This window comes from Mus caroli, unplaced genomic scaffold (genome assembly GCF_978045245.1).
Source record: "Mus caroli unplaced genomic scaffold, Mus_caroli_1 scaffold_3, whole genome shotgun sequence".
Lineage (NCBI taxonomy): Eukaryota > Metazoa > Chordata > Mammalia > Rodentia > Muridae > Mus > Mus caroli.
Genome location: NW_028227258.1, coordinates 93,787,758 through 93,814,951, shown reverse-complemented (window position 1 = coordinate 93,814,951; position 27,194 = coordinate 93,787,758). Strand labels below are relative to the sequence as shown.

At 43.9% G+C, this 27,194-nt stretch overlaps 1 protein-coding gene across 2 annotated transcripts; it reads left to right on the top strand.

Annotated features, from left to right (window-relative positions):
* Positions 1 to 19,873: 19,873 nt before the first annotated feature.
* Il12a (interleukin 12A) lies at positions 19,874 to 26,679 on the top strand. 2 transcript variants are annotated; one of them, XM_021158960.2, is made up of 7 exons: positions 19,874 to 19,904; positions 20,365 to 20,498; positions 22,514 to 22,627; positions 23,531 to 23,572; positions 23,646 to 23,687; positions 23,778 to 23,921; positions 26,276 to 26,679. In XM_021158960.2, the coding sequence occupies exons 1-7, from the start codon at positions 19,889 to 19,891 to the stop codon at positions 26,429 to 26,431; spliced, it is 648 nt and encodes a 215-aa protein (XP_021014619.2). In that variant the 5' UTR covers positions 19,874 to 19,888; the 3' UTR covers positions 26,432 to 26,679. The 2 variants fall into 2 exon arrangements, with proteins under 2 accessions (XP_021014619.2, XP_085691465.1); XM_085835339.1 differs by lacking the exon at positions 23,646 to 23,687 and having other exon boundaries at positions 19,889 to 19,904.
* The last annotated feature ends 515 nt before the right edge of the window (positions 26,680 to 27,194 follow it).

The window sequence follows — 27,194 nt, the reverse complement described above, 5'->3', positions numbered from 1 at the left end:
CCCAAAATGTGGTGTTTCTACTGCAACTGTGTGACACGGTCACTGATAGCCTCTCCTTGGCTCTCTTCAGAGATGTCCACCTTGCTACACATTGCCTCAACTGCTCTCAATGACCCCTTCATGCCTTCTAACCCAGAACGACCTGGATAACTCTTACACTACTAAGTTTGGCTGCCAGCATACAGCTTCTAGAACACACAGTGTGTGTGTGTGTGTGTGTGTGTGTGTGTGTGTGTGTGTGTGTGTGTGTGCTGACACTGTGGAAACACCTCCCAGAACACTTCACATCAATGAATCTATGATCTGGTCTCTTAATCCCCACTCCGGCCTCAGCCCCGGCTGAGCAGCATCGATTATCCCAACAAAGCAAGGGTTCCACTTTAGTGGTTCTGGACTCCTATAAGTCACAGCTGATTATTTGGCTCCAGCTGACCAAACACACTGTATTCTTCAGCATTATTCACACAAAAGGTACATTAGGGTCTTTGTTTTCCTCTGAAACTTTACAGTGCAGATATGCAAAGCTCTCAACATTCTTAACAAGCTCCTTCAGAACAACATACCAAGCTTTGGACACTTAATGGCTGTTCTCAAACAAAGCTCCAAAGGCCTTCCCTAATCCTCCCCAAACCTACATGGTCAGGTCTGCTACAGCAATAACCCACTATCCTGGTACCAATTTCTGTCCTGGTTAGGTGTCTGAATCACTGTTCTATTGGTATAAAGAGTCACCATTACCAAAGAAACTCTTATAAAAGGAACCGTTTGATTAGATGCTTGCTTACAGTTTCAGAGGCTTAGTCCAGTATTAACATGATGGGGAGGTGTGGCAGGCACGGTGCTAGGAGTAGGTCAGAGCTACATCCTGATCCATGGGCAGAGTGCAAACCTGAGCCAAGCATGAGACTTGGAATCCTCAAAGCTCTTCCCCACAAGGTCGGACCTGCTAATCCCCTATGCTCAGCAAAGAATTCCACTTCCTGGTGACTAAAGATTCAAATATATCAGCCTGTGGGAGCAGCTATTCAAACCACCACATTAGGGTTACATTGCTGTGATGAAACACCATGAACAAAAGCAATTTGTAGTGGAAAGGGTTTATTTGGCTTATCCTTCCACATCACAGTTCATCATTGAAGGAAGTCAGGACAGGAACTCAAGCAGGGCAGGAACCTGGAGACAGGAGCTGATGCAGAGGCCATGGAGGAGTACTGTTAACTGGCTTCCTTTCCATGGCTTGCTCAACCTGCTTTCTTACACAAGCCAGGACTACCAGCCCAGGGATGGCACCACCCATCGTGGGCTGAGACATAAGTTACCTCCTTCTGATTTGTGACACTTAGTGTTTAATATGTGCCATTCTGAGATGAGGGTGAATCACACTCTACATATTCAGATGATTTGCTCATTGTTCTAATTTAAATGTGGGGTGCAAAGCTCCTTGTTTCTGGTCCCAAATAACCTCCACTATTTCTTATTATATAAATAAATATATAATTATTATATAAATACACATGATTATATGTCTGTTTTTTGTTTTATCGTTAGCACATGTTAATTGTATATAATAGTAGGTATCCACTAGCACTTTACATGTATATAATGTTTTTGAGCATCTTCACCCCATTCTCCTTTCTTGTGTTCCACCCATTCCCACTGATCCCTTACACTTCTCAACCAATCCTCCTCTTTCATGTCATTAAAAAAAAAAGACCCCAATGAGAGTTGTTAGGGTTGCCATAGGAACAAGGAACATAGATGTTGTTTACAGGAGCATGGGCACCTCACAGTGAAGAAAATGTCTCTCCTTCCCAATATCAACCACTAACTTTATGGAGGAAGGAAGGTCTTCCTCTTCTCCTGACTCCTACACTGTTTCTTACCCTAAGCTTTTGTAGGAGTCATGTAGCTACCCCATGCAGTAGTCACTTAACAGTCACTGTTACCACTTAGTTTCTGCAGCTATTTCTGCCACTGGGGGGAGGGGGGAATCCCCTGTCACCAGCACCAATCTATTGGCATAGGCATTGTTATTTAGACAACTTGACAAAAACATCAGGGCCATTTAGCAAAACCAGAATAGCTTCCCCAGTTAGGCTCATGGTCTCTGGCCATGAACTCTATGATAGACACATCTTACCTGGGTGGTCAGGAATGTTGCTTGTAGGGTCCACGGCTGAGAAAGCGTGTGTTGACAGCATCTTCTAGTAATCTAGGGTCTAATCAGCAGGGAGGACACTTCCAGACTAGTTCCAGCTTTATTTCTCTATGCCTTGAGGCCAGAACACCATGTCTCAGCAGTAAGGTCTTAATATCTAGCTCTAGCAAACACTCACCAATAGTGGCAATTGCTTATACTTTTGAGGGGCTCAGTGGGCCCCCTGACCAACAACTCATTGGATGCACTACCCTGAGCACTGAGATTTTCATTGGATAATTTATAGGTTCTGGAAGCACAATTATCAACCCACACAGGGTAACACCGTTCCAATTCTTTTGTTATTGGTGGTTGTGGTTTGCTTGTTTTGTGTTTGTTTATTGAGATACTCAGTATATAGTTCTGGTTGGCCTGGAACTCACTATCTCGACCAGACTGCCTTTGAACACATACAGATGAGTCCACCTCTGTCTCCCAAGTGCTAGGGTTAAAGACACCACTGGGCCTGACCCACTTCTTTTTACAAAATATTTTTATTAATTATTTTTTAAAACTATTTTAAAAATTAGCTTGCTGAGGCTTAGACTTCCTTACAGCTTTTTCTTACATCATTAATTTTAGTTGGCCCTCCCTCCTGAGCCATCCTTTTCTTACCTTCTTGTCCCCACTTCAGACTTTTCCATCCAAAATACAAACTCTTCTTCAGAATTTGATGTGTTTTCTTAGAGATTTTTTTAATATATATCTTTGGATACATCTGTAATTATAACATTAAATATTGCCTTTTGTCTCATGGGAACAATGTTATAATTGGAGCTGCCATCTGGTTTAGATTTCAAGATATATATATTCATGTAAACTACCAAGCATGGCTATGTATACTAGTAACTGTAGTGGAGTGAAGACAGGCAAGATAGGCAGATCTCAGTCACTCCTGGGAGATTTTATATATATATATAATATTTATTAAATATATATATTTATTTATATATATTATATAATATATTTATTAAATATATTATATATAATCTCCCAGGAGTAATATTGGTAATATTGGTAATAGTCATATGATATATATATGAGACTATATAAGAAAAACTTATATTATATTGTATATATATATATATATATATATATATATATATATATATATATAAAACTGTATAAGAAAAATCTGAAACAAACATTCTGTCTTCATTTGTCTTGTTGGCCTAAAAATCACTAATTCTGGAGATCATATAACTGAGCGACTTATTACTAGACTCCCACTAGCTTTGCTGTGGATGGCACTCAGATACATGGATTATGATGGTAACTCTGGCCCAGGTTATTTTTCCAGGACTTGAGAGCCACTATAGTTGAAAATACTGATTCTTAGCTTAGACCTGCAAATGTCTGATATGGTGGCTGAAACATCTCTGTCTTCAAACCATGCCTGTCTCTTTTGTGGCCTTAACCTATGGGCTAAAGATAGCTACCAGCCACCATAATCAGAAATACAATGTCCTAAAGGAACACCTTAGTTCCTGAAAGATCTTCCCTCCTTCCCAGAAAAGACATAAATAGTTCTCCATTTTAATTAGCCTCCTCCGCTCCCTCATTCTTCCTACCTCAGCTCCCTGGAGTGAAGACACTGGTTTGTAAGCAGAGTCTCCCTCATCTTCATTGTTAGGCCACTGGATGACCGTTTTTTCCTCTCCTGCCACTCTCTGCCACAGGACCAAAGGAACTCTCAACTCTCTTTTCGGTGTCATGGCCACAAATGATGTGTCATAAAACTCTTCTACAACTACAAACTTCTACAGCCATTTAAAGTAGAAAATGGCCACTCTGTAACCAATTGCTTCAGCCAACTGTATCCAGAGTGATAAAGAAGACAATCAAGATCCCAAGCCTCAGTGCCCAGCAAATATTTCCAGCAATGATCACTGTAGAACTAGAGCTGCTTCCCAGGCCTCTTGGCAGGGAGCTCCAGGATCACGAGGGCAAAGTTTCCTCGCTGTTTTACTGGAGTCCCAGGAATGCCAGTGCCCATGGACCCAGCCTCCAAGTCTGACTAAATTTACATCTCTGGACGTTTCATTTTTGCTCTCTGGAAGTCAGAGATCATTTAATCTTCTAATCCTTTATATTCTTTATTTATTTTCTTTTTATTTTTTTATGTGTACGGATGTTTTTCATCTGCATGTATGTATGTGCATCACATGCTTGTCTGGTACTTGTGGAGGTCAGAAGAGGGTATTGGCTCCACTGGAAATGGAGTTGCAGACAGTTGTGAGCTGCCATGTGGGTGCTGAAAATTGAACCTTCCCAGGCATAGCTGATGAAAAAAACTAATGAACTAGAATATGGATATATACACACACACACACATCCACAGTGCAGCACAGAAACACAAAAAAAATTGAAATCAAGAGAAAAGGATAAAAAATATAGAAGATATATTTGAAGGTCTACCACACATTTAATCTGTGACAAAAGAACCACATATAATGGAACACTATCTATACTGGCTAGTTTTGTGTCAACTTGACACAGGCTGGAGTTATCACAGAGAAAGGAGCTTCATTTGGGGAAATGCCTCCACGAGATCCAGCTGTAAGGCATTTTCTCAATTAGTGATCAAGGGCAGAGGGCCCCTTGTGGATGGTGCCATCTCTGGGCTGGTAGACTTGGTTCTATAAGACAGCAGGCTGAGCAAGCCAGGGAAAGCAAGCCAGTAAAGAACATCCCTCCAGGCCCTCTGCATCAGCTTCTGCTTCCTGACCTGCTTGAGTTCCAGTCCTGACATCCTTTGGTGATCAACAGCAGTATGGAAGTATAAGCTGAATAAATCCTTTCCTCTCCAACTTGCTTCTTGGTCATGATGTTTTGTCCAGGAATAGAAACCCTGACTAAGACACTATCTGAAGAGATAATGGCTGAGAGGGTTTCAAAACTGGCCAATGATACTAATCCATGATTCAAAAACCCAAACTAGCTCCCTGTTATCTAGTACCTGTTAACCTCTTAACAAGCACAACAGAAATCATGAAAAAGGATTTCAGTCTACGGATGAGGATGCCATCAGTAGACTGAAAGAAGATTAGAGCCACCTCAAATTTTATACCCAACAAACATATCCTTTAAGAAAGAAGATAAAGTAATCCGTTTTTTAAAAAACCTGAAAAATGTTCCCATCATAACATCTGTGTGAAAATGAATTCAGAAGACTATACTTTTCACAGTAGAGTCATTTCCAAGGAGAGAGCTGAGCTGTGGGAAGAGATAAGAACAAAGAAAGCAGCACATGTTTAAAGTTAAATCAACACTGTGAGTTACCTTTAATTCCAGCACATGAAGAAGAGACAAGTGTGCCATCATAAGAGTCTGAAGTCAGTCTGATTTACATAGCAAGTTCTGAGCCAACCAGAATTACATAGTACAACTTTGTTTAAAAGAAAAATATCTGTCTTGGTGCATATATATATATATATATATATATATATATATATACACACACACACACACATACTTGGTAGAGTGTTTGCCTTGCCCGTATGAGAATGACACCTGTTTATAACCTGGACCCTGAAATATTTCTTAAAATTGTTTAGTTTTTTTGAAGACACAAGCAATAACAGGCTCATTATAGGAAGAACAAATGATTTTTTTTAAAGAAAGGAACACACTGCACACACACACACACTTGCACACATGAAACTCAAAATCACCCTCATCCCTTCCTCAAAAACACAGAACATGGCTATGTGTGTATGACCCCCAAAAGTCTGGGTTTCCCCAAGAAAGACAAGCTATACTTCTGAGGATGGACATGTCCCCAGCACCGTATAAGAATGATCCCTGCAGGTTAGTTTTCAGGAAGCAGGTAGTTTATTAATTGAGGCCTTGCAGAGCAGGAGAAAGGACTCTAGTGGGAGTTGAGGGCCCCAGATCTCTTCTGGCTCTTGACATAAATCATTAACTTGACTTTAGCAGGTCACCTCTCCACTCTGGGTCATATTACGTTACTACCTCCATTGAACAAAGGGTTTGGAAATGAAGCCCTTTAAGGTTCCTTCCAATAAGGAAAACACATACCTTTGTGATTACTTTTAGAGTGCAATTTAGAGAATCAGTCACAGAAAATATCTATAGACACAGCCTCTGTGGTTGAAGCTGTTTGTACCATCAGAGCAAATGGCTCAAAATGGCCAGCACTTCTCCAGACCTGCTGCATCTATGCACAGCCCTGTTGGCAGTTTTCACAGTACATTTTTAAACAGCAGCTATTATATGGACGTCATTTCTTCATTTCTGCTTCCCAAGTTCCTCTGACACCTCTATTTCCGTTCCCAAATGCTCCGGGAATAGCTTGCCTCACTTCACATGTCGGTGTGGATTAGCACAGAGGCAGGGGATGCTCATCTGAACTGGCAGAGATTAAATAATTGAGACAGTCCATAAAAGCTTTTTATGCTAGTGTTCTTACATATCATCTAGGGACAACCCACTTCTGTTTAATGCCTTCCTGACCCATTTTGGGGTTCACAGAGACATGCTGGGACACTGTTCACAAGTTGTTTGTACCGACTCCTTGGCAAGCAAATGAAATATCCTTGAAAGGTGGCAGTCGCACATCCATATCGGTAAAATTCAGACTCTGGGGCTCTGTGCCTGATGTAGGAGCCGCAGTGGATGCTGGGAAATAAGCCAGCTTCTCTATAAGAGCAGCCAGTGCTCTTAACTGCTGCACCATCTCGCCAGCCTCTTACCTCGGTGTTGCTGTTTTGCTTTTTAGTTGTTGATGGTTTTTTGTTGTTTTTGTTGTTGTTTTGGTTTGGTTTGGTTTGGTTTTTGGCTTTTCAAGACAGGGTTTTTCTGTCCTAGATTTCTTAAGCTTTCTTTTATTTCTTTGGTATGAACTATGTAGGGTGTAACTTCATGCCTTCTTATTGTATCCTGGGGGTAGTAAGTAACCTTTAGGTACCTTTGCCCCCTGTAGTGCCTCCCTTTCTACCCGGACTATACTTAGGTCAACTTTGGTGAATGAATCAAGTCACAAACTCTTTGGCCTTTTGTTTGCTTTTTAAATTTTGTTGTTTCCTTAGGCCAGCTATCCTTGAACTCAAAATCCTCCTGTCTCAGCCTTCACACTGGGACTCCTGGCATGCGCTAGGGTGTCCAGCTGTCCTTGGCCATTTCAAAAGTAAACAGGGTAAACACAAATACAGAAAAGACTTAGTCGTCAGTCCTGAGTGACCTGATGCTCACCCTCTGTCTCCCCACCGCCCTGCTCCCCTCCCCCCACCCCAGTGCATTTCATTTTGGTTGGCTGATATTCTCCGATTAAGATGCAATCGCCATATTTGCACAAGTCTACGCTGACTTACGTTGTTAATCTGAGGGGTGCCAGTTACAGTGAGCAAATCCAAGGTTTTTAATGTGTGCTAAATTAGTGCCCGATCTCTCAGATACGCCCTTAACCCTCTAAAGAAGGCAGCCTTGTGCACACGTGCCAGTTATCTTTAAAAATAGTTCATCAAGTAATTCCCCCTTATAAAATCTGACTTTTTTTTGCTATGCCCACCCAGAGCTTGTTCAGAACTCAAAGCAGGGAAAGAGCTGTCTGTGCCTCTGTATGCATGTGATCAGATATAATTCAAATAATGCAAAAATAGTTAAGGAAGAAAGGGGAGCAAATTTAAAATAAATATGTGCAGTTTGGGGTTTCCAAGCTCTGCCATTTCCTTCGTTTCCAATCACACAATCATATTCAGCATATTGTGTAGTTCATGTCTTGTTCCCAGCCTTCCCCCCACCCCCACCCTGTCCTTTCCCCAAATGTTTTTGAGTCCCTGATACCGCCTCCCCCCACCCCGCCCCAGGTGCAGAAGAGCCAGTGCCTGGCACCCAGTACACATGTTTGGTGGCTTTCCGTTGAGTGACTCATTGCTCAAGCAGGCACTCCAGCTGCCTTCCTTACCCTGACTCCCTCCCACCTCCTTCTGCCCAGTTCCAAACTTGAGTTTATCCAACACTCATTTTTCTCGGCTTCTGCTATTCTTAGGCTGTGGAGAGATGCTGAGGGGGAAACTCAGACTTCTGTCAAGTGGGTCTCCACGGAAGCAGACCGCCAACCCTCACACAGGCCCCGCCTTTATCTCCTGGTGCCTCGACAGGAAGTTGAACACAGTGATCTTCAAACTCAGCTGTGGCCACAGCAGTGACTCTGTGACTCTGTGACAGTTACCGGCAACTTTTTGGCTGATTCTCTCCACTTCCTATGCTGTCCTCTCCAACTTCCCTGTTCCTAAGCTGTTTCAGGTCTAAGCGAGCTTGCAGCACCTTAAGCCTCCTCCCAAAATAGCTTTAAGTCACTTGCTTTTATTTTATTTTTAATGTTCATAGGTTATTTTGACAAAGCTCTTTGTAAACTTAATCATGAGGCTGTATTATATTCTGTAATATGCTAATCACATTTAAGCTTCTCTAATGAGAAACCTGCCCATATTTTGGCATTTATTTCATTATTACAATTTTTGTCTTTTGCATTTCTGAAATTCTTTAAGGAAAGTTCAGATTCTTGATAAACTTTGTCAAATTTCATTTCAGAAACAGTTTCATTATGAATTCCCTTTCATACCTTTGTCAACCTAAAAGGATTTATTTCATGTACCTGTATTTGGTTGAGCCGTCTCATATCTTTTTAACATAGTTATTAACTATAGCTTTCTTCAGTGAGTTGTCTTTTAATGATTTTTCTCATTGGCCTACTGGGGTCCTCATGTTCTTAATTACTTTGTCTGTGTTATTGATAAATTTCACTGAGTAATTTGTGTGACAAACTCTCCAGGTTGGTTGTTGTGGTTCCAGGATTCTCCTGTCTCTGCCTCCCTCCACTGGGCTTGCGCATAGGGGCTCCAATCTGCCTCTGTCTTTAATCTCAGATCCATGCCAAGGTCTGGAAATCTTGTATCATCTCTCATGAAAGTTAGTTTGTAAGATATTAGCATATGTTCTGCTGTGATATAAAATTTACCCCATCCATCCTGGGAATTACTTATTTTTGGAGTTTTAAAATATTTTTATTAATTCTTTGAGAATTTTGTACAATATATTTTGGTCATATTCACCCCCTCCTCCTAGATGCACCCTCCCCTCCTCTACTTTTTAACTGTTGAGTCTAGTTTGTGTAGTCCAAGTACCCTTGGGTGTGGCCTGCCTGGAGTGGGGTTGACCTATGGGGGGGCCACAGCCTTAAAAATCAACAGAGTCTTTCTCTCCCTGCAACTGTCAGAGGTCAACACCTCTTGACCTAGTGCTGAGACTCTGTGCCCCTCTCCCCTCCCCCAACTCCATGCCAGGGATTTTGTCCCTGAGCAGTTGCGATTACAGGCCTGCACCCCTGGACTTGCCTGACCTACCTAAATAATACTTTGAAAGCATATCCCTTCGATCATGATAAAATTCTTAAAATGCAAAATGAAATATGCAGAAAGTCAAAGAGTACAAAGGCAGTCGAGGGGATGGCATGTTGGTGACTTGGCTTTTAGTACATCCATAGCACTCCACCTTTACCCGTGCTACCTCGCCCACAGTAACTGCCACCCCCACCTACCCCACTGACTCTTCCTCCCCCACCCCCACCCCACCTCTACCAACCATTGCCATTGCCGTAGCCACCCAAGCTATCAGGAGTAATGTAGCCACTACCCTAATGGCTCTCTACTCCCCACCTTTTTTTTTCAGTTGTGCCTTTATTGACTTAGTGCATCAGAGTGTACTGGTGTCCTATCATAGAGGCCACCCTCTGAGCAGCATTTTTAAAAGCAGCATTACAGGAATCCTTACTGATCACACCATAGTTATAAAAACCAGGGACATAATGACGTACACAATCTACACACAACAGAGCAGGGAGAATTCACAGTGTAAAATAACATTGGCGGTTAGCAAGGACAGCTGCATGCAGGGAGGGTGGGGTGCCTGGGGGGGCTAGGTTGGGGGGTGGTTATGTTGACTTCCAACAATGACCACAGGCAGCTCTCACTGAGATTCTCAGATCACGTCCACTCCCCCTCTTAAACACACATATCCTTCCCTATGACCTATTCCTTCTCCATTTTCATTAAAGAACTTACAGAGACACCTCCAAGATCCAAACCAAGATGACTCGTGGATGCAGCATCTTTGCACATGGCAGGCAGCATCCGAGTGGGCTATAGGGTCTACATCTGCTTCTCCTGATACTCTGTCGTCAGCTCCAAAACCTGCATGAGTTCAGTGGGATTCAGTGCTGAGAATCAGCAATGGCTATTTTCAGTTGCACAAAAGAGACATGCCTCTCATAGGAACAAAGTAACCACCACAGAAACCCAAGCTTGCATCACCAGCAACAGCACTGTATCTTGACAGATCATACAGCTCACTCCTCACTCCATCATCAAAGTTATCCTTCCCATATATAGCCACTATAGCATCATAACCTCCATAGATCTGGAGCACAGACCACCTCCACCTAGCTCCATGGTAGCCCTATCCTCTTGCTGTTGGTCTATGATATGGTCCCAGTGGCTGCCTCGGCAATGTTATAAGTGAATCACAGAATCCTCTGTGCTATCCCTGCAACTTCTGGAGGTCTCTATCCAGCTTTAGATAGTTGAACCAGGATGCAACCAGGAGGCACACTGCCTCATCTTTAGCATCAAATTGAGCATGACATTTCAGAACCCAGTGCACGCCAATACTGTTGGTTTAAATGCTTCTTAGTGATAGTAACTCCAACCATGTGCTCAGAGGACCTGATTTGAGAAGGGAAAGCCCTCCACCACCTCTGGTGTGCACAACTGCTCTTCCAGCCACCTCTACATGAGGAATTGCTAAGCTACACACAGAGCCACTATCAGTCTTGACTGGCTCAGAAATGAACTTCCCTTCTGTGTGTCTTAGTTCCTACGAACCAGTCAGCGAGGTTTTCTATTGCTTTGTTCCTCTGACTCTTCACAGGGATTAATCACTCTGGTTTTTCTTTTCTTTTTCTGGACAGGAATGCTTCCACTTTCATCAGCTCTGCCTTGTTTTGCTCTGTGTTGTTTTGTTTGAGGCAAGTGTCATGATGTAGCCCAGGTTGGCTGAACTTGAGATCCTCCTGCCTCAGCCTTCCCAAGGTTGGGCCACCACATCAGGCTCTTCAGCTCCTTTCTGTGCCTGAGCTCCCCCTGCTCTGTTCAGCAGAACTCTTCTATTCCATGAATGAAATACTTCCCAACTCCGGAATAAAAAACAAAGGCAAGACTCACAAGCTAAACTGTTGCGGTTTTGTCTTTTGTCCAGATACTATCACATCTGTTGGAAATAGAAAGGAAAATAAGGGGAGCTGAGTTCTTGGGACCTGCAGTGTATGCTGTGGTACAGCAGCACATGAACTGCACCAGCTACACACCAACGAGGAGACATAACAGATATTATTAGCTAAATCAAGGACAGAAGTGGCCAAAAATCTTACTTCCATCTGGATGCATCAGTGTTTCACACTGAGTATTAGAGCAGAGGAAAAGCAGACACTCCATCTCCCTCCTTTGTGTCTCTGCAGATCATCGCTGACCAAAATGTTAACTAACACCGTTAACCTGGGCCTCAAAACTTGGTTACTTTGATTTATTTTTTTAAGTTGTTTTAAAAGGCTTTTAATAGGTATCCTAAAAGCATTTTCCCCAAAAGCCTGTATTTGCATAATATTCTCCCATGTTCAAGCATCCCTCTCATCACACTTGTATTTTAAGAGAGCAGCAACACTATGCTGGGTTCAAACCCCACTCTTACACTGCCTCACGAGGTTAAGCTTAGCTCTCTAAAGCCGTTTCCTGGTCTGTAAAACAGTGACAGCAATGACGTCTGGCATATAGGGTTTATGAGGACTGGACAAAATGATAATGGACAACTGTCTGTAACAGTCCCTGGCAACAACACGAACACAATAAACATTAGCAGCTGTCACCAGCAAGCAGCAATGCCACTCCTCCCTGAGTCACCCTAGCTAGAATATTTGGGGTGAAAAAATCCCCTAAACACAAGTGGAAAAAGTACCAAGATTCCCTGGAGGACAACACCACTTAAGGACTGAAGACACTCAACTATCCTATTGACATAGAAGACCCTAGCATTAAAATACAATAACCTAACTGGGCAGTGGAGGCTCACACTTTTAATCCCAGCACTCAGGAGGCAGAGGCTAGAGAATGTCTGTGTTCAAGGCCAGCCTGATCTACAGAGAGAGTTCCAGGACAGTCAGGGATACACAGAGAAAGCCTATTTTGAGAAGCCAAACCAATCATACAAACAAAATAACAGACTATTGGTTTCTCCTGGAGTAAACTGTCCTCTGGAAGGCATTTTCTGCATTCTATATACTAACAGTGATATATTTTCTTTATTATTCAAAAAGTAACAGTTATTGTTTTTTGTTTGGTTTGGTTTGGTTTGGTTTGGTTTGGTTTGGTTTGGTTTGGTTTGGTTTTAAGGGGAAGTAGCGCCAATTTAGAAGGCATGCTTTTTCAGAAAGTCACGGGCTCAGTGTGAAGGGTCTCACAGTTCACCCCCTCAGCTCAGCGCTGGAGGCGTCCACCTGTCCTTAGCTCAGCAAAGAGATCTGAGTTATGAGGCTTTTATTTAAAAAGTTCCTAATCAGTTTGCTCAAGAAAAAGAGCATTAATTTGGAAATCTTCATGGAACTTTGTATACAACTCAGTGACTTTTTGTTTGCCATATCCCCAGATCTTGGTTCAGATGATAATGGCTTTTGGTAGAATTTGTAGAATCCATTTTTGTAGATTTGTAGAAGCTATTTGTCAGATGGCTGCCCTGAAACCATTGCAGCAAATTAGTTTAGCCCTATTTAAATACAAGATAGATCATTTTCTATTGCATTACAAGAATGCATTGCTTAAACTCTTTATAGAGCTATATATTTTTTTGGATGTGGGAATATTACTATCTAGTTTCTAGAGGAAAACCACTCAAAGCTGTTCCTACCTGTTACATAAAGGATGCTGTTAGCAGGGGTAATACGCAGAATGTGGTCTCAGACCCTTGGAGTTCTTTGACATGAGTTAAGTTCCTGTCCTTACTAGGGCATCTCTCAAGCTGTGAAAACACCAGAGGAAATGAGATTGTGGGATGTCAGAAAGGTCTCCCTCCTGCAGCTGCTTCTCTGGAAACCAACTAGATACAAAGCTTTGCTCTGACACTAAAGGAAACATTTAGAACAGAAAGCTAGTCCCACTCTTCCTTCTGAAACACCAATTGGCCCTGTGTTTTCCTGGTCTATTTTCCTTCTCCTTTCTTTGAAACCAATGGGCTCAGTCCCTGTAAATTTCCCAAGCAGTGGGTCATGTAGTAAACAGAGGTGTGTAACTACAAAGTGCAGGTTCAGACCCGCTTCCTGGAAAAGATGGAGTCACTACCATCTAGAACTGCCTAGAGAGAGCTACAGCTTCTTCCACAGTGCATGTAAGAACCCAGCTCAGCCCAGAAAACACCAGAGAGACTTTGCCCTCAACTACCTCCTCACCCTGCACTACGCAACCACAACACTCATTTTCTTTAAAAGATTTTTTTTATTTTGTAATTAAAATATAATTACACTGTCCCCCCCCCCACACACACACACACACTTCCCTTCCTCCCTCCAAACTTCCCTATGTCTCACCCTGCCCTCACTCTCAGACTCATGGTCATTTTTTCTTTAAGTGGTACTAGTACATCTATATGCATAAACATGAACTCAGCCTGCTGAGTCCATTTTCTATTGCTTATACGTGTATACGTTCAGGGATGGCGGGTTCCTATTGGATAACTGATGTAAAGGCTCATCCCTGGACAGGATTATTTCTCCTTGCAACCTGCAGTTCTTACTTTAGGGGTAGGGTTCTATAAGATTTTTCCCCTCCACTATTTTTTTTAATTATGTGTTTATATATGCATGTCGGTGTGAGGATATGTGCACAGGGATGCAGGTGCCCTCAGAGTCCAGAAGACAGTCTCGATCCCCTGAGGATGGAGTTGTCCCTTCCCAGTCCAGGGAACCCGTTGGGACCAGTACTCAATTCTAGAGGGCAGCACCAGCTCTTACCCACTGAGCCATCTCTCTGGTTCCATTATGTCTCATTTTCACAAATATTTTCTGCAGTAACACAAGAAAAGCCACAGAGACAAATGATAAAACACAACTTTAGACTTCCATTCACTTGCAAATCCAAATGGTTTACAGTAAACATCCACGGACCTAGTTACTTACAGAACTTGAAGGTGTGAAAAGGAAGATTTCACCACATAGATTCAACCCTCAGCGACCGCTGCTCACACTAGCTAAGACGACACCCCGTGCCTCGGTTTCCTTGTTTGTAAAAATGAGAATTGTATCAGTTACTTTTGTAAAACAGTGACCAAAATATCTGACAGAAGGGATTAAGGGAGGAAGATTTTACTTTGGCCAATGGCTGTGGAGTATTCAGCCCTTGGTCAGTGGCTCTGTTTCTGGGCCCACTGGAAGGCAGGTTACCATGGTGACAGGATTAGTTGACTCAGGAGCATCTTAATTTGTTCACAGACAGGAAGTTTAAAAAAGGACAGAAATGCCAGGCATGGTGGTGCACTCCTTTAATCCCAGGGAAGCAGAGGCAGGCAGATTTCTGAGTTCGAGGCCAGCCTGGTCTACAAAGTGAGTTCCAGGACAGCCAGGGCTACACAGAGAAACCCTGTCTCGAAAAACAAAAAAACAACAACAACAAAAAACAGAAATTAAAAAAAAAAAGCCAGATGACATATAACATACTCCACACCATCCAAACCCCCACTGCAAATGACATACTTCCTCTGATTATGTGTCTTCTCCCCTTTGCTACCTCCCAATAATGCTATCATATTATGTATTCAACAAGGCATCATCCGTGCATTGATCAGTCCATGACCCAGTTGTCTCTGAAACATCATTACAGACATATTCAAAGATGGGTTGCACTAACCCCCTAGCCATTTCTTAATCCAATCAGGCAGACAATTAAAACTCGTCGTCTCAGGGATAATAATAACAGTATTGGCTTACATCATTATTATCTCCATCCATCAGAGCTGTCTAGTACCAAGAGTATTGGGAATGCTATACTATTTTTTAAAAAGAACATAGGCAAAGCTTTAGTTTTGGAACTTTGATCACATTGCACATTCAAGCTTGTTTCTATTTGCCTGGGTTGGGAGAGTGTCTCAGTGGGCGTAGGCTTGCAAAGCCCTGGGGCCCATCCCCCACATCTCCCCAGACATTTCCGGTTTCAGATTGTATGGCGACTATTCCATAAAAACAGCTAGAAGAATCTTTTTCCTCTCTTTCTGTCTTCCTTTCTTTCTCCTCTTCTTTATCTTTTTTTTTTAACATTTCTTCTATTCCAAATGCATTAATAAGCTGTCTGTGCAGCCAGGGCCTTGAGAAGCCAAGATCTTTGAAAGCTGGAGAACTCCCAGGAAACGCCCCTACTGCTGGCACTCTCCGCTCAGGCACTTGCCAGTTCATAAGCACAGTGGGTATGGATTGAAAACTGAGACGCTGGGCAGAAAATGGCTGTTAGCAGGAAAGAGACTCCGGCTTGAGGAGGCTCTAAAAAAAAAAAAAAAAAAAAGGCTGAAACTCAGATACACCAAGTTAACCAGGGCTTCAGACAAAATCCTGAAGGGAGAGTGTAAAACAGAGATTCTTGTATGGACAGAGATGCTCTTGGCTCCTGTGTCCTTCCTCATTCATAAGCAGAGCAGGGCAGGTGTGAAACAGACAGAATAAAAAGGAGTTGAGGAATTATGCAGAGGTGATCATGGTCCTGTGGAGATGAACAAATAAACGCTGGGGTTCAGAGCCCACCAGAGCAGGGAAGCCTTGGGAAGCTCTTTGTACTTTCAGTAGAAACTCATTCTAGAAATGAGTACAAAGACATAAAAACTAGCTTTTAGAAATGGAACCTCAAGCCAGCTTGATCCCTCATGGATTCTGGGGGTTTCTGGTTTTGGTCTGACTGCTGACACCCCTGAACACAAACCGAGAGAGAGAGTGTGTGTGTGTGTGTGTGTGTGTGTGTGTGAGAGAGAGAGAGAGAGAGAGAGAGAGAGAGAGACAGACACAGACACAGACACAGACACAGACACAGACACAGACACAGACACAGACACAGACACAGACACAGACAGACAGACACAGAGAGATGTCTACGAGTCAATAGAAAATGACCAGCTAGAGAGAGACAGGTTCAAGAGCAAAATGTACATTCCGATCATACACAAGTAATCTAGACACTGGAATAATCAGACTCAGAACATAATGACTGTCAACATGGTAAGGAGAATGGATACAAGATGGGGGACTGCCTCAAGGACCTAAAGTCTATATAGTTTTAAAATCTAAGTAGAAAAAATAAAACCACAAGCAGACAGTAACTAAAAAGTCAACCTTCAGTAACAGAACCTAGCAGTTGTTGAGACATAAGTGAAGAAAGTCAGAGTGACCTAGAACAGTGAACTGGTAGAAAACAGGCAGGTGGAATCACCTGACCCCAGTTCTTAGAAAGGAGGAAATTCCGAAAGAGCATCACCAATCATGTAGATGGTTTCAAGAGGCTGTCTGTGTGTCTGATTGGAATCTGAGGAGGCTGTCGATGGAAACCTGAGATGAGCTCAGGTTGGAAACTATAGGCATTATATGGAGAGCTAATTCATAGCTAAGAACTTTCCAAAGCTGATTTAATCAGGCTATGCATTCCTGGAGAGAAAGCTCAACCTGGAACTCCAGGTGACCACCTCAACTTCCCCAGTCAGTTTCTCCTGGATGCTTTGTAAGGCCCTGCTCTCTCGGTCAGGCTACTGCAGTCGACTCTGCTGGACATTAGGAGTTCCTGAGTTGATGATGTATTCCTATCTTCTTCCTGTTTCTACTGCCATTTGATATTTATTTATTTGTTTATTTATTTATTTATTGTACTTTCACTTGCCTTAAACTTAATAAATTCACCCACTCAAAACTGAAACTATGGTTGTCATCAATAATCCTCTCAACAGCTGAAATCGGCCCTCAGCATCACACACGAGACTGCCTGTACTAAGCCAATGCTCTGCCAACGGGCTATATCACCAGATCTCTCTTTAAAAAAAAAATGTTTTAAGACAAGCTCTCATGTCAGTGCTCAGGATGGCCTGCCACCCTGCAGCCAGGCAGGCCTTGAACTTGTGCCTCAGCGTCTACCGAACTATGTTAAAATGATGGTCTTGTCTTTTCGTTTCCAGCATTAAAATCTCTCATTTGTTTTTCTTTCCTATAGCATTGACCTCTATCTCTAATACAGTACTAAATACTGTTAGGGCTAATAGTCAAACAAACAAACAAAGTACAAAACAAAACAAAAAACCAGAAATAACCAAACAAACTTAAAGAAAAGTAACATTACAGAGGAAAGTAAAACCATCAGAAAATGTTTGACAAACATATACAGAAAGTAAGTACGCGTTGAGTGCTCCGGCTCACCCGTGGAGTGCTTACCCAGGAATGAAACATCTGTATCCCAGCCTTCACTGCAAGGTTTATCCACCATGAGGAAGAGGGCATGGAAACGGTGTAAAGGGCAGAGGTCAGGGAAGACTGAGGAGAAACACTGTTTCTCTGGAATACAGCAACAGTGCACTTGCCAACCTAAGGCAGCTGTCCTAGTAGTTGGCACTGCACAACAGGTTTTCAGGTTCACCCAGGCAAGATTCCAACATGGAGCATGAAGGACTCCATGAGCCCCCACCCTTAGCTGAGGGACCATGACATTTCAGGACTTCTTCAGGAGGGACATTCAGGCTTTTTTTTTGGGGGGGGGGAGTTGTGGCCCCTGGTTAGTTGACTCTGCTCTTGATTTATGAGTGTTTAAACAGGACAAATTAAACTCGTGATAGAAGTGAGTGAAGGATCGTTGGAGAAGGCCTGAGGGACAAATATGATCAAAATACATTGTATCATGTGTGAATTCTACAAGAATTTTTTTTTAAAGTTGTATTTTAAAAGCATGGGTTAGGAACTGTGTCTGGTGGCCAAGAATGTACACTGAACAGAGGCTCTGGGCTCACCTGGATGGCAGGAACTACCTTTTTTAAAATAAGAGTTTGCCCTCTAGGAAAGGAACAGCTCTCTTAAATGAGCTTCATCGTAACCTCCTGGGCAAGCACAGCTCTACATAAACTATTACGACATCAGTGATTCTAATCATCGATTGTCCCTTGTCCCCAGTTCACAGCCACAGGGACCTCACTGATCAGAGCTGCTATGGTGTCCTTCTTATTGGCTTGGCTTGCCCTTTTCAACAGAGGTCCACCCTGCTGAGTAAGTGCTCACTGGTCTCCTCTGTCCAGGCTTTAGTGGACTTCAGAAGGAAGAAGCACCGGCCCTTCTCTCCTATGCTCCCAAAGGCTTGTGGTTATGGAGATGGTTGCCTCAATAGGAGGTGGGCTCTGACAGCTGGATGGGTCTGGGGGAAGCCAGACACATGGCCGGCTCCAAGTCAATGACCAAGCAGGGCCTCCTCTCTCTGCACACCCAGTGAGGCTGTCTTGGGGTAGAAAGGAGTTTAGTTCCAAGGAACCTCCTACCCCAAACCTCCAAAACACAGCTTGTCATTGCAAGCTTCCAACTCTCACACTTTCTTTGCAGGAGCTGGGACAACGCTCAATCCGCCTGGGGAATTATCAAGTGTTAGCCTGTTACCCCACTGGGAATCCCTTCAGCCACCTTTGTTCTCCATCTTGAATGGAGCCATGGGTTGGCCATATCCCGCCATCTACTCCCTTGGATCTGAGCTGGACCCTTGCATCCGGCGTCTACACTGCTGCTGAAGAGATCTTCTCACCGTGCACATTCAAGGATATCTCTATGGTAAAATTCCAGAAAGGCTAAAGATGTTGTTCAAAATCTCTCAGCAATGACCAGATATATCCCCACCAGTATCACAACTTGCAACTCCGTTCCCATCTGCCCTCTGCCTCCTACTGTGTTGATTCCCATTTCCAAAACTAGCTCAGAATGCATCCCACTGGCAGCCAAGTAATGCCTTCTTGCAGATCTGGAGGCTTGCAGGAGCCTTTGCTGCCTCTTAGGCTCCTGCAGAGCGATGGCCTTACTCTCTCTGGGCCCTTTTCTCCCAAGATGCTGTGCAGTCGTCGCACTAAATCAAAACTGCCAGAACTGAGTTTTAAGCGATATATAGCCACCACATCTATTTTGTTCCTTTATACTTTCAAGGTAGGACAGATTCGCAAAACACATTGAGTCAGACTCCAGTGTCCACGATGGAGAGACGAGTGGGTAGCTTGTGCTTCTTTGGAAGGGGCACTGGGCAGCGTGTTAGGGCTAGGGGCTAGTGGAGCAGGACAGACCTGTCCCGGGACAAGAGTGGCTACTCGCAGGCCGGTTTTGCTTTCGCTCTGAGTGTGGTGGGCGGTGGGACGGTCCCGAATCTCCTCAAACGGGCACTCCGAGAGTTAATTCGAAAGCGCCACCAGCCTTGGGGGCGATCGACGCACTTGTCCTTGAGATGTAGAGACAGAGAGAGAAAGCAAGAGACACAGTCCTGGGAAAGTCCTGCCGGCTATCCAGACAATTATAAAAATGTGTCTCCCAAGGTCAGCGTTCCAACAGCCTCACCCTCGGCATCCAGCAGCTCCTCTCAGTGCCGGTCCAGCATGTGTCAATCACGCTGTAAGTACCTGAGGGCTGGGACCAGGGTGACTTGATCAGGGGAGAAGGCTTGAGAAAGAACAGACAGAAGCCCTGGACCCATTAAGGGAGACTAAAGGGCTGCCAGCAATTGCAGGCCAAGGGAAGGAAGAGGGGAAAGATGGTCGTGCTAGATTGCGCTGCACCGAGCATGGTCTCATTATAGAACAACCCTGGGGGCTACGGCTATGCCCGTTTCACAGAAGAGAACTAAAGCCCAGCCTTGAAACCAAAGTAAGGAAAACGCAGGTCTCAGGCAGCCCCCAAACAAGATCTGGGAGGTCTTGCTTCATCTGTCAGCCCCGGGGAAGGGCTTAAATTATGCGTGGAGGGAGGTCAGTACCCAGAAGGAATGGATGGAAAAAATTGCCAGAATGGCTGAAGAAAGAGGCAGGTCAAAACCAAGTTGACAAGCTCCACCTGCCCTTTGTTTCCCTTCCAGACCTCCTCTTTTTGGCCACCCTTGCCCTCCTAAACCACCTCAGTTTGGCCAGGGTCATTCCAGGCTCTGGACCTGCCAGGTGTCTTAGCCAGTCCCGAAACCTGCTGAAGACCACAGATGACATGGTGAAGACGGTGAGTTTCTCCTGTCCTTCTGGCTTCAAAGTTCTGCTGTTGAAATGACTTCTAACCTATCTGGTATCTGCTGGGAAGTTTATGGTAGCTGGCAGGAACCTTAGAGGGTTTCAAGACTTCTAAATATAATCTAAAGGAAACTGTGTCTCTAGAGAAAGGAAGAATGGTAATAAATTGTAACGGCATTGGTTTAGGCTGTGTCTACACAGAGGAAAGTGGGGACTTGCAATGTCCCTCCCAGACTGCCTGCCTGTGTGGCACTGTGTCAGGTGCTCCCTGTTTCTGCTTCAGGGCAGGTGGAACAGGGAGACAGTCTCTAGGTACACTCTCTGTGCTTCACAAGCCATAGAGATGAATTAGATTGTTTCTCCCCCTGCTCACCAGTGTCCAGCATAGTGATGCAGTCCCTGGTCGGATGGACACATGTCAGGGAGGACTCAGACATCAGATAGCAAGCAGGTCCAGCCTCCATTTTTCTGGGGCGAGTGTGATCCAGTTTTATTCACGGCTCCACTCATTTTTCTCAGGTTTCATGTTTGAATGCAAAATAGCCTTTTCTGTTGTAAAATTGCCACGGTTTCCTCTCGCTTTGGGGACAAAGCTACAGCAAAATGCTAATGTGTTGGAGATATCCTGCAGCTGCTAGGGCTGGAGATCCAGTAGAATTCTGGCTTAATTATGAATGGGTCTCCGGGTTCTATCCCCCAACAGAGCTTGCATTCATAAGCACCTGGGAACAGAGGAGGAAAGGAGGGAAACTGTCTTCCTGTTGTGTTTTTAAATCTTTCTTGAGGATCTTCTAGCTTGTTGTCTTAAGGCTATCCCAAGATAAGCTCTGCTCCACAAGCCCTTCTTGGTGAATTTTCTTTCTTTACCTCCCATCTTGCATAATGTGCTGCTGGCTGTTCCTCCAAGCTCAATCTTAATTGAGTGGGGTTCCCAGGAGGGAGAGATGGCTCTGTGGTTAAGAGAGCTGGCTGCTCTTCCAGAGGTCTGGAGTTTCCCACACCCTCCTGGTGGCTCACAATCATGGTAACTCTGATCATAGGGAACCTGTCGTTTTCTCTGTGCCTCTGTGGGCACTGAGCACATGCTACACAGACATACATGCAGGCAGAACACTCGTAGTCATGAAATCTTAAAATGAAGGAGAAACCTTACGAGAGGTTCCCAAAGGAATCCCTGCAGAGGGGAGAGACTGTTTTCCTAAGATGAGGTTTGGTGTGGAGGGGATGAGGCGTTCAAAGTTAAATAGCAGCTCCTCACTCCTCTGCTGCCAAATACCAGTGCTGGGCTTCGAGACACAATAGAATTCAACCTTGTTTTAGTTTGGGTCACTATTGCTCTCTAGTTGAACACGGAATCCATGGGGGCACATTGCTGTCTGTTCTTTGTCACACGCCAGTACCAGAGCTGCATGGAAAAGTCATCCCAGCCTTCAGTCAGAGAGCTGTTGACTTCTTAATACGTTGTGTAATTCTGTTCAGTGGTGCTTTCCAGCACACCAGGGAATAAGAGACAGTCCCCGCGTATGTAAATTAAAGCTCAACTAGTATTTAGGGCTTGCAAGTTTGTTACAGCCATCAAGCTGTGACTTTAACAGTTTCCTCTTTAGAAGTTAAACTTGAAAAAAAAATAGAGGGAGAGAGAGATTCATAGGGCACAGCTGCTTGGCAAAAGGAAAAGCCACAGGACTCACCAGAAGCAAGCAGCACAGTGTGGCACTGATGCTGATGAGTGCAGTCTGCTGCAACCACCCCAGTGTTCAAAAAAAAAAAAAAAAAAAATACCCTGCTGGAAGACAGCCTAGGCAAAGGGGGAGGAGGGTAGGGAGAGCATGCGGGAAGTCGGGTTTCTTCTCAGCTTATGAAGAGCCTGAGTTTCCTACAGGCCAAAGAGATGACGGTTCAGAGCGGCCAGCCTAGGCTCTGCTGCTCCACTGCGATGCAGGTCTCAGAGGGAACCAGCTGTCTTGCTGAGAGATTCACCTCAGCTTCTCCTTATGTTTTTCCCAGGCCAGAGAAAAACTGAAACATTATTCCTGCACTGCTGAAGACATTGATCATGAAGACATCACACGGGACCAAACCAGCACACTGGAGACCTGTTTACCACTGGAACTACACAAGGTATGGAGGACCCCCACCCAAAAAACAAACAAAAAAAACCACAATTAAGAGCCGTGCAGCCAACCTCAGCTGTCTCCAGACATTTACTTGTAGCTATCAAACGTGAGAGTTTTGAAGAAAAAAAAAAGTGAACAACCATACAAATAGTTCTACAAGCTGAGGGATATACTCAGTAACTAGGAGCTGGGTATGGTGGTATAGACCTTTAGTTCCAGCACTTGATGGATAGAGGAAGGCCGGCTCCTGTTAAGTTAGAGGCCAGCCAGGGATGCACAACAAGATTTCATCTTTAAAAAGAAAGGGGGTGGTGTGGCGGGTGAAGCTCACTTATTGAAGTGCTTATGTCACAAGCCTGGCGACCTAAGTTCCCATCCCCAGCACCCATGTAAGAGCTGGGTGTGATGGTTTCACATGCAGAGACAGGAGGATACCTGGGCCAGCTAGTCTAGCTGAATCCATGAGCTGCAGGCCCGGTGAGAGAACCTGTATCAGAAAACACGAAAGTCAGGAGAAGCGACTGAGAAAGCCCCCAAAGATCATCCTCCGATTTGCACGCGTACATGCACCTGCACACACGTGCACACAGGAATCCTATACATACCACCCAAAAGTAGTTATGATGGTGAAGTTTCTTATGCTTTTTACTGGAATGAAAAGCTAGTTTGAGAAAAAAAAATCAGAGAGATTTATATTAAGAGTGAATGGGGAGGAGGGGTATGCATGCCTTTAATCTCAGCACTTGAAAGGCAGAGGCAGATGGATCTCTGTGAGTTTGAGGTCGGCCTGATCTACAGAGTAAGTTCCAGGACAGCCAGGGCTACAATAGAAACAGATGATGATGATGATGATGATGGTGATGATTGATGACAACGACGAACTCCGCGGTTTATGATTTTCTTCTAGAACGAGAGTTGCCTGGCTACTAGAGAGACTTCTTCCACAACAGTAAGTAAGCACTCTAAAGGTTCCTTCCCCATGACGGATTCATAACACTGATGCCTGGTCATTCTTTCTCTAGAGAGGGAGCTGCCTGCCCCCACAGAAGACGTCTTTGATGATGGTAAGCCACATCACTTTTCTGAAATGCAGCAGGGTCCTGTAGTTCCAGCCCATCTCAATGGTTCCTTGCCCATTTTGCCCTGCCCTCTAGACCCTGTGCCTTGGTAGCATCTATGAGGACTTGAAGATGTACCAGACGGAGTTCCAGGCCATCAGCGCAGCACTTCAGAATCACAACCATCAGCAGATCATTCTGGACAAGAGCATGCTGGTGGCCATCGATGAGCTGATGCAGGTAAGGCTTCCTCCTATCAGCCAGGGCTCCTTTTCCATGGTGAAGAGAGGTCCTTTATTAGATATGATAAAATCAGCACAGCTTGGGCTGGGAGAGACCTGAACACCCCCTCCCACACGCATCCCCCGTGAAAGGCCTTGCGAGGTTACATTTGCTTAGACAGCCTTGAGAAGGCCTCTACAGTAAGGGCAAATGCAAGCAGCCTTCTATTTGTTGACTCGTGATACAAATCAGACACTTCTCAAATGCGTCTTCTCGTACCATCCCACAACAAGCAAATAAGGTCTCTACAGAGGAGGAAACTGAAGCTTAAGAGGATGAACTAGGGTCCCCTACAAAAGGGTTTTTTTGTTGTTTTGTTTTGTTTTGTTTTGTTTTGTTTTGTTTTGTTTTGTTTTGTTTTGTTTTGTTTTGTTTTCCGAGACAGAGTTTCTCTGTGTAGCTCTGGCTATCCTGGAACTCACTCTGTAGACCAGGCTGGCCTTGAACTCAGAGATCCACCTGCCTCTGCCTCTCAAGTGCTGGGATTAAAGGTGTGTGCCACCACTGTCTGTCTTGTTGTTGTTTTAAATACATTCTTTTCTTAAAGGTTCAAGATTAGGACTGGAGAGACAGTCCGATGATTAAGATACTTGAGTTTGGCCTGGGGCTCCTATGTAACAAACAGGGTGTGGTCTTGAACTGCTCTCTAACTGCAGAGAGTGGAGACAGGAGGACTACGGAGGCTTTCTTGCTGCAAGTTTAGCCATGAAATCTCCAGGTTCAGGGAGAGAGCGTACCTCAAAGGAATAAGATGGAGAGTCACATGATCTCTTCTCTGGCTTCTGCAAGGTGTAGGCACAGATATGCACATGTGTGAGTGCATATAATACAGGCAAACATACATGTGTCCTTTTTTAAATATATAGGATGGACACTCTAGGGGGCTGCACACATATTCAAATATTACTAGGGGAAACACTTGGGGCTGGTGTCCAATTATAATCTATTTTGAACCAAAATGTGACCAAAATGAAAAGTGGTCTTACATCTAGGTAATTACAGTGTTAGGTATCTGTGGGAACTTTGCTGTACCACCAGTAACACAAACACAGGAGTGTGCACACCAGAGACGAGCACCTTGGCAACCAAGACGTGGGATGAACGTATGTTCAGAAGTCACTGCCTGGAAAGCAATTGTTTTTCATTTCATACATACTGTCTTGCACAGGATTTCTATTTCTTAGATAAAATATCATGACCGAAAGCAAGTTGGGGAGGAAAGGGTTTATTTCATCTTATAGAGTGTAGTGAGTCTATTATCCAAGGAAACGGAGTCAGAAGCTGATGCTGGAGAGGACTCCCGGTGACTGGAGTGTTCCACATGACTTGCTCAGCGTGCTTTGTATAGCACCCAGGACTACCAGGCTAGGGTGAGCTGGTGCCTCCCACATCAACTGTCAATCAAGAAAATCACCACGGGCTTGCCCACTGGCCAATCTGGCTGGAGGTGTTTTTCTCAATGACCACAGGCTTGTGTAGAGTTAACATAAAACCACCCAGGATATTACATATTGCCAGATGACTCCTTTGAAAGACAGTGAACTTTATGCAGGTCAAACAACCTACCATGCAGAGATTTGTAATGGATACTGCATGAACAAGGCCAGAAGTCAGGTGATTCGGATAGCAGGAAGAGGTCTACCAGGGACCAGCCAGCTATGCTGACAGGGTTAACTCCTGTCAGCCTGTTTGTAAAATAAGATAAATACCCTATGTAAATATTTAAAATAAGACTTTAAATACCCTATGTCTCTCTTGAGATTTTTGTGAGGAGCAAGCAAAAATCTTAAACATCGCAGAAACCTAAGTTCTTATTTTATGTTATGAAATCAAAGGATCGAGTGGGGAAACACGGTACTGGCTTGTTTATCTAACACAAATAGCGTATCTATCAGGGATAGGTCTGTTGTTGATAATAAGCTCTAATCCATAGATCCTACCTACCCTCCAACTCCCTCCTCTAAAAGGACAGGACTTCTTACATAATTTATAAAAATTAATTAGCTATTGTTGCAGGTGCTACCTCACAGACTCACACCTGTTGAGAGATCAGCCCTAATGACAATTTTTTTTTCTGGGAAATTTAGGAGTCTCGTCAGAGATCATTAAAAACATAAGTATATGCTCACAAAAGAGTATTTCTTCCCTCTTTTCCTGCAGGAACACAGCAGGAGTAGATGTGAAATGGGTCTAGGAGTGTGATGAGGGGTTAGGTTGCAGGCACTGGACTTTGCATTGACTGTCTCCCATTTTGTAGACAAACATTCTAATTTTTAAATTGTGTATATGCTATGCTTGTTGTTTCTTTCTAGTCTCTGAATCATAACGGCGAGGCTCTGCGCCAGAAACCTCCGGTGGGAGAAGCAGATCCTTACAGAGTGAAGATGAAGCTCTGCATCCTGCTTCATGCCTTCAGCACCCGCGTCGTGACCATCAGCAGGGTGATGAACTACCTGAGCTCTGCCTGAAAGGCTCAAGGCCCTCTGCCACAGCGCCCTCCTCACACAGATAGGAAACAAAGAAAGATTCATAAGAGTCAGGTGGCCTTGGCCTGGTGGGCCTTAAGCTCCTTCAGGAATCTGTTCTCCCATCACATTCTCGTATCCCCACAGGTGGCGCAGCTACCTCAGCATGGTCCCCTCCATCGCTTCTCTCATATTCACTATACAAGTTGTTTGTAAGTTTTCATCAAAATATTGTTAAGGGGCAAAGACGTCCTCCCTCAATGTGTTAGCAGAAGAGCAAGAACTGATAAGCTATTGTTTTTGTGCCAAAGTGTTTACAAAAACACTCAGTCACCCCTTATTTAAAAGTATTTATTGCTATATTTTATACTCATGAAAGTACATGAGCCTATTTATATTTATTTATTTTCTATTTATTATAATATTTCTTATCAGATGAATTTGAAACATACCTTATTTTGTGGTTCTAATAAAATAATGTTATCACTTCACAGATGTTCTTGGAGTATCTATCTATCTATAGATTATTTATTTAATTACTTAAACAGGGCCTCGCTGTGGAGACCAGGCTGGCTTCTGACTAACAGAGATCAGATGACCTCTGCCTCCTGAATGCTGGAGCCAAACCTATTTCTCACTTTGCCCAGCTAACTAGAGTGTATAAATGCTCTGAGACACACTGCAAGAAAACTGTCTTAGTTTGCACTCTATTGCTCTGATAAACAAACACCATGAAACTGGGGGGGGAGGTTGGGGGGGTAGTGGC

Coding starts and splice junctions, on each gene's coding strand:
- Il12a (XM_021158960.2), top strand. Junction 22,628..23,530: donor TACCACTGGAACTACACAAG/GTATGGAGGACC, acceptor ATTTTCTTCTAG/AACGAGAGTTGCCTGGCTAC. Junction 23,573..23,645: donor GAGAGACTTCTTCCACAACA/GTAAGTAAGCAC, acceptor TTCTTTCTCTAG/AGAGGGAGCTGCCTGCCCCC.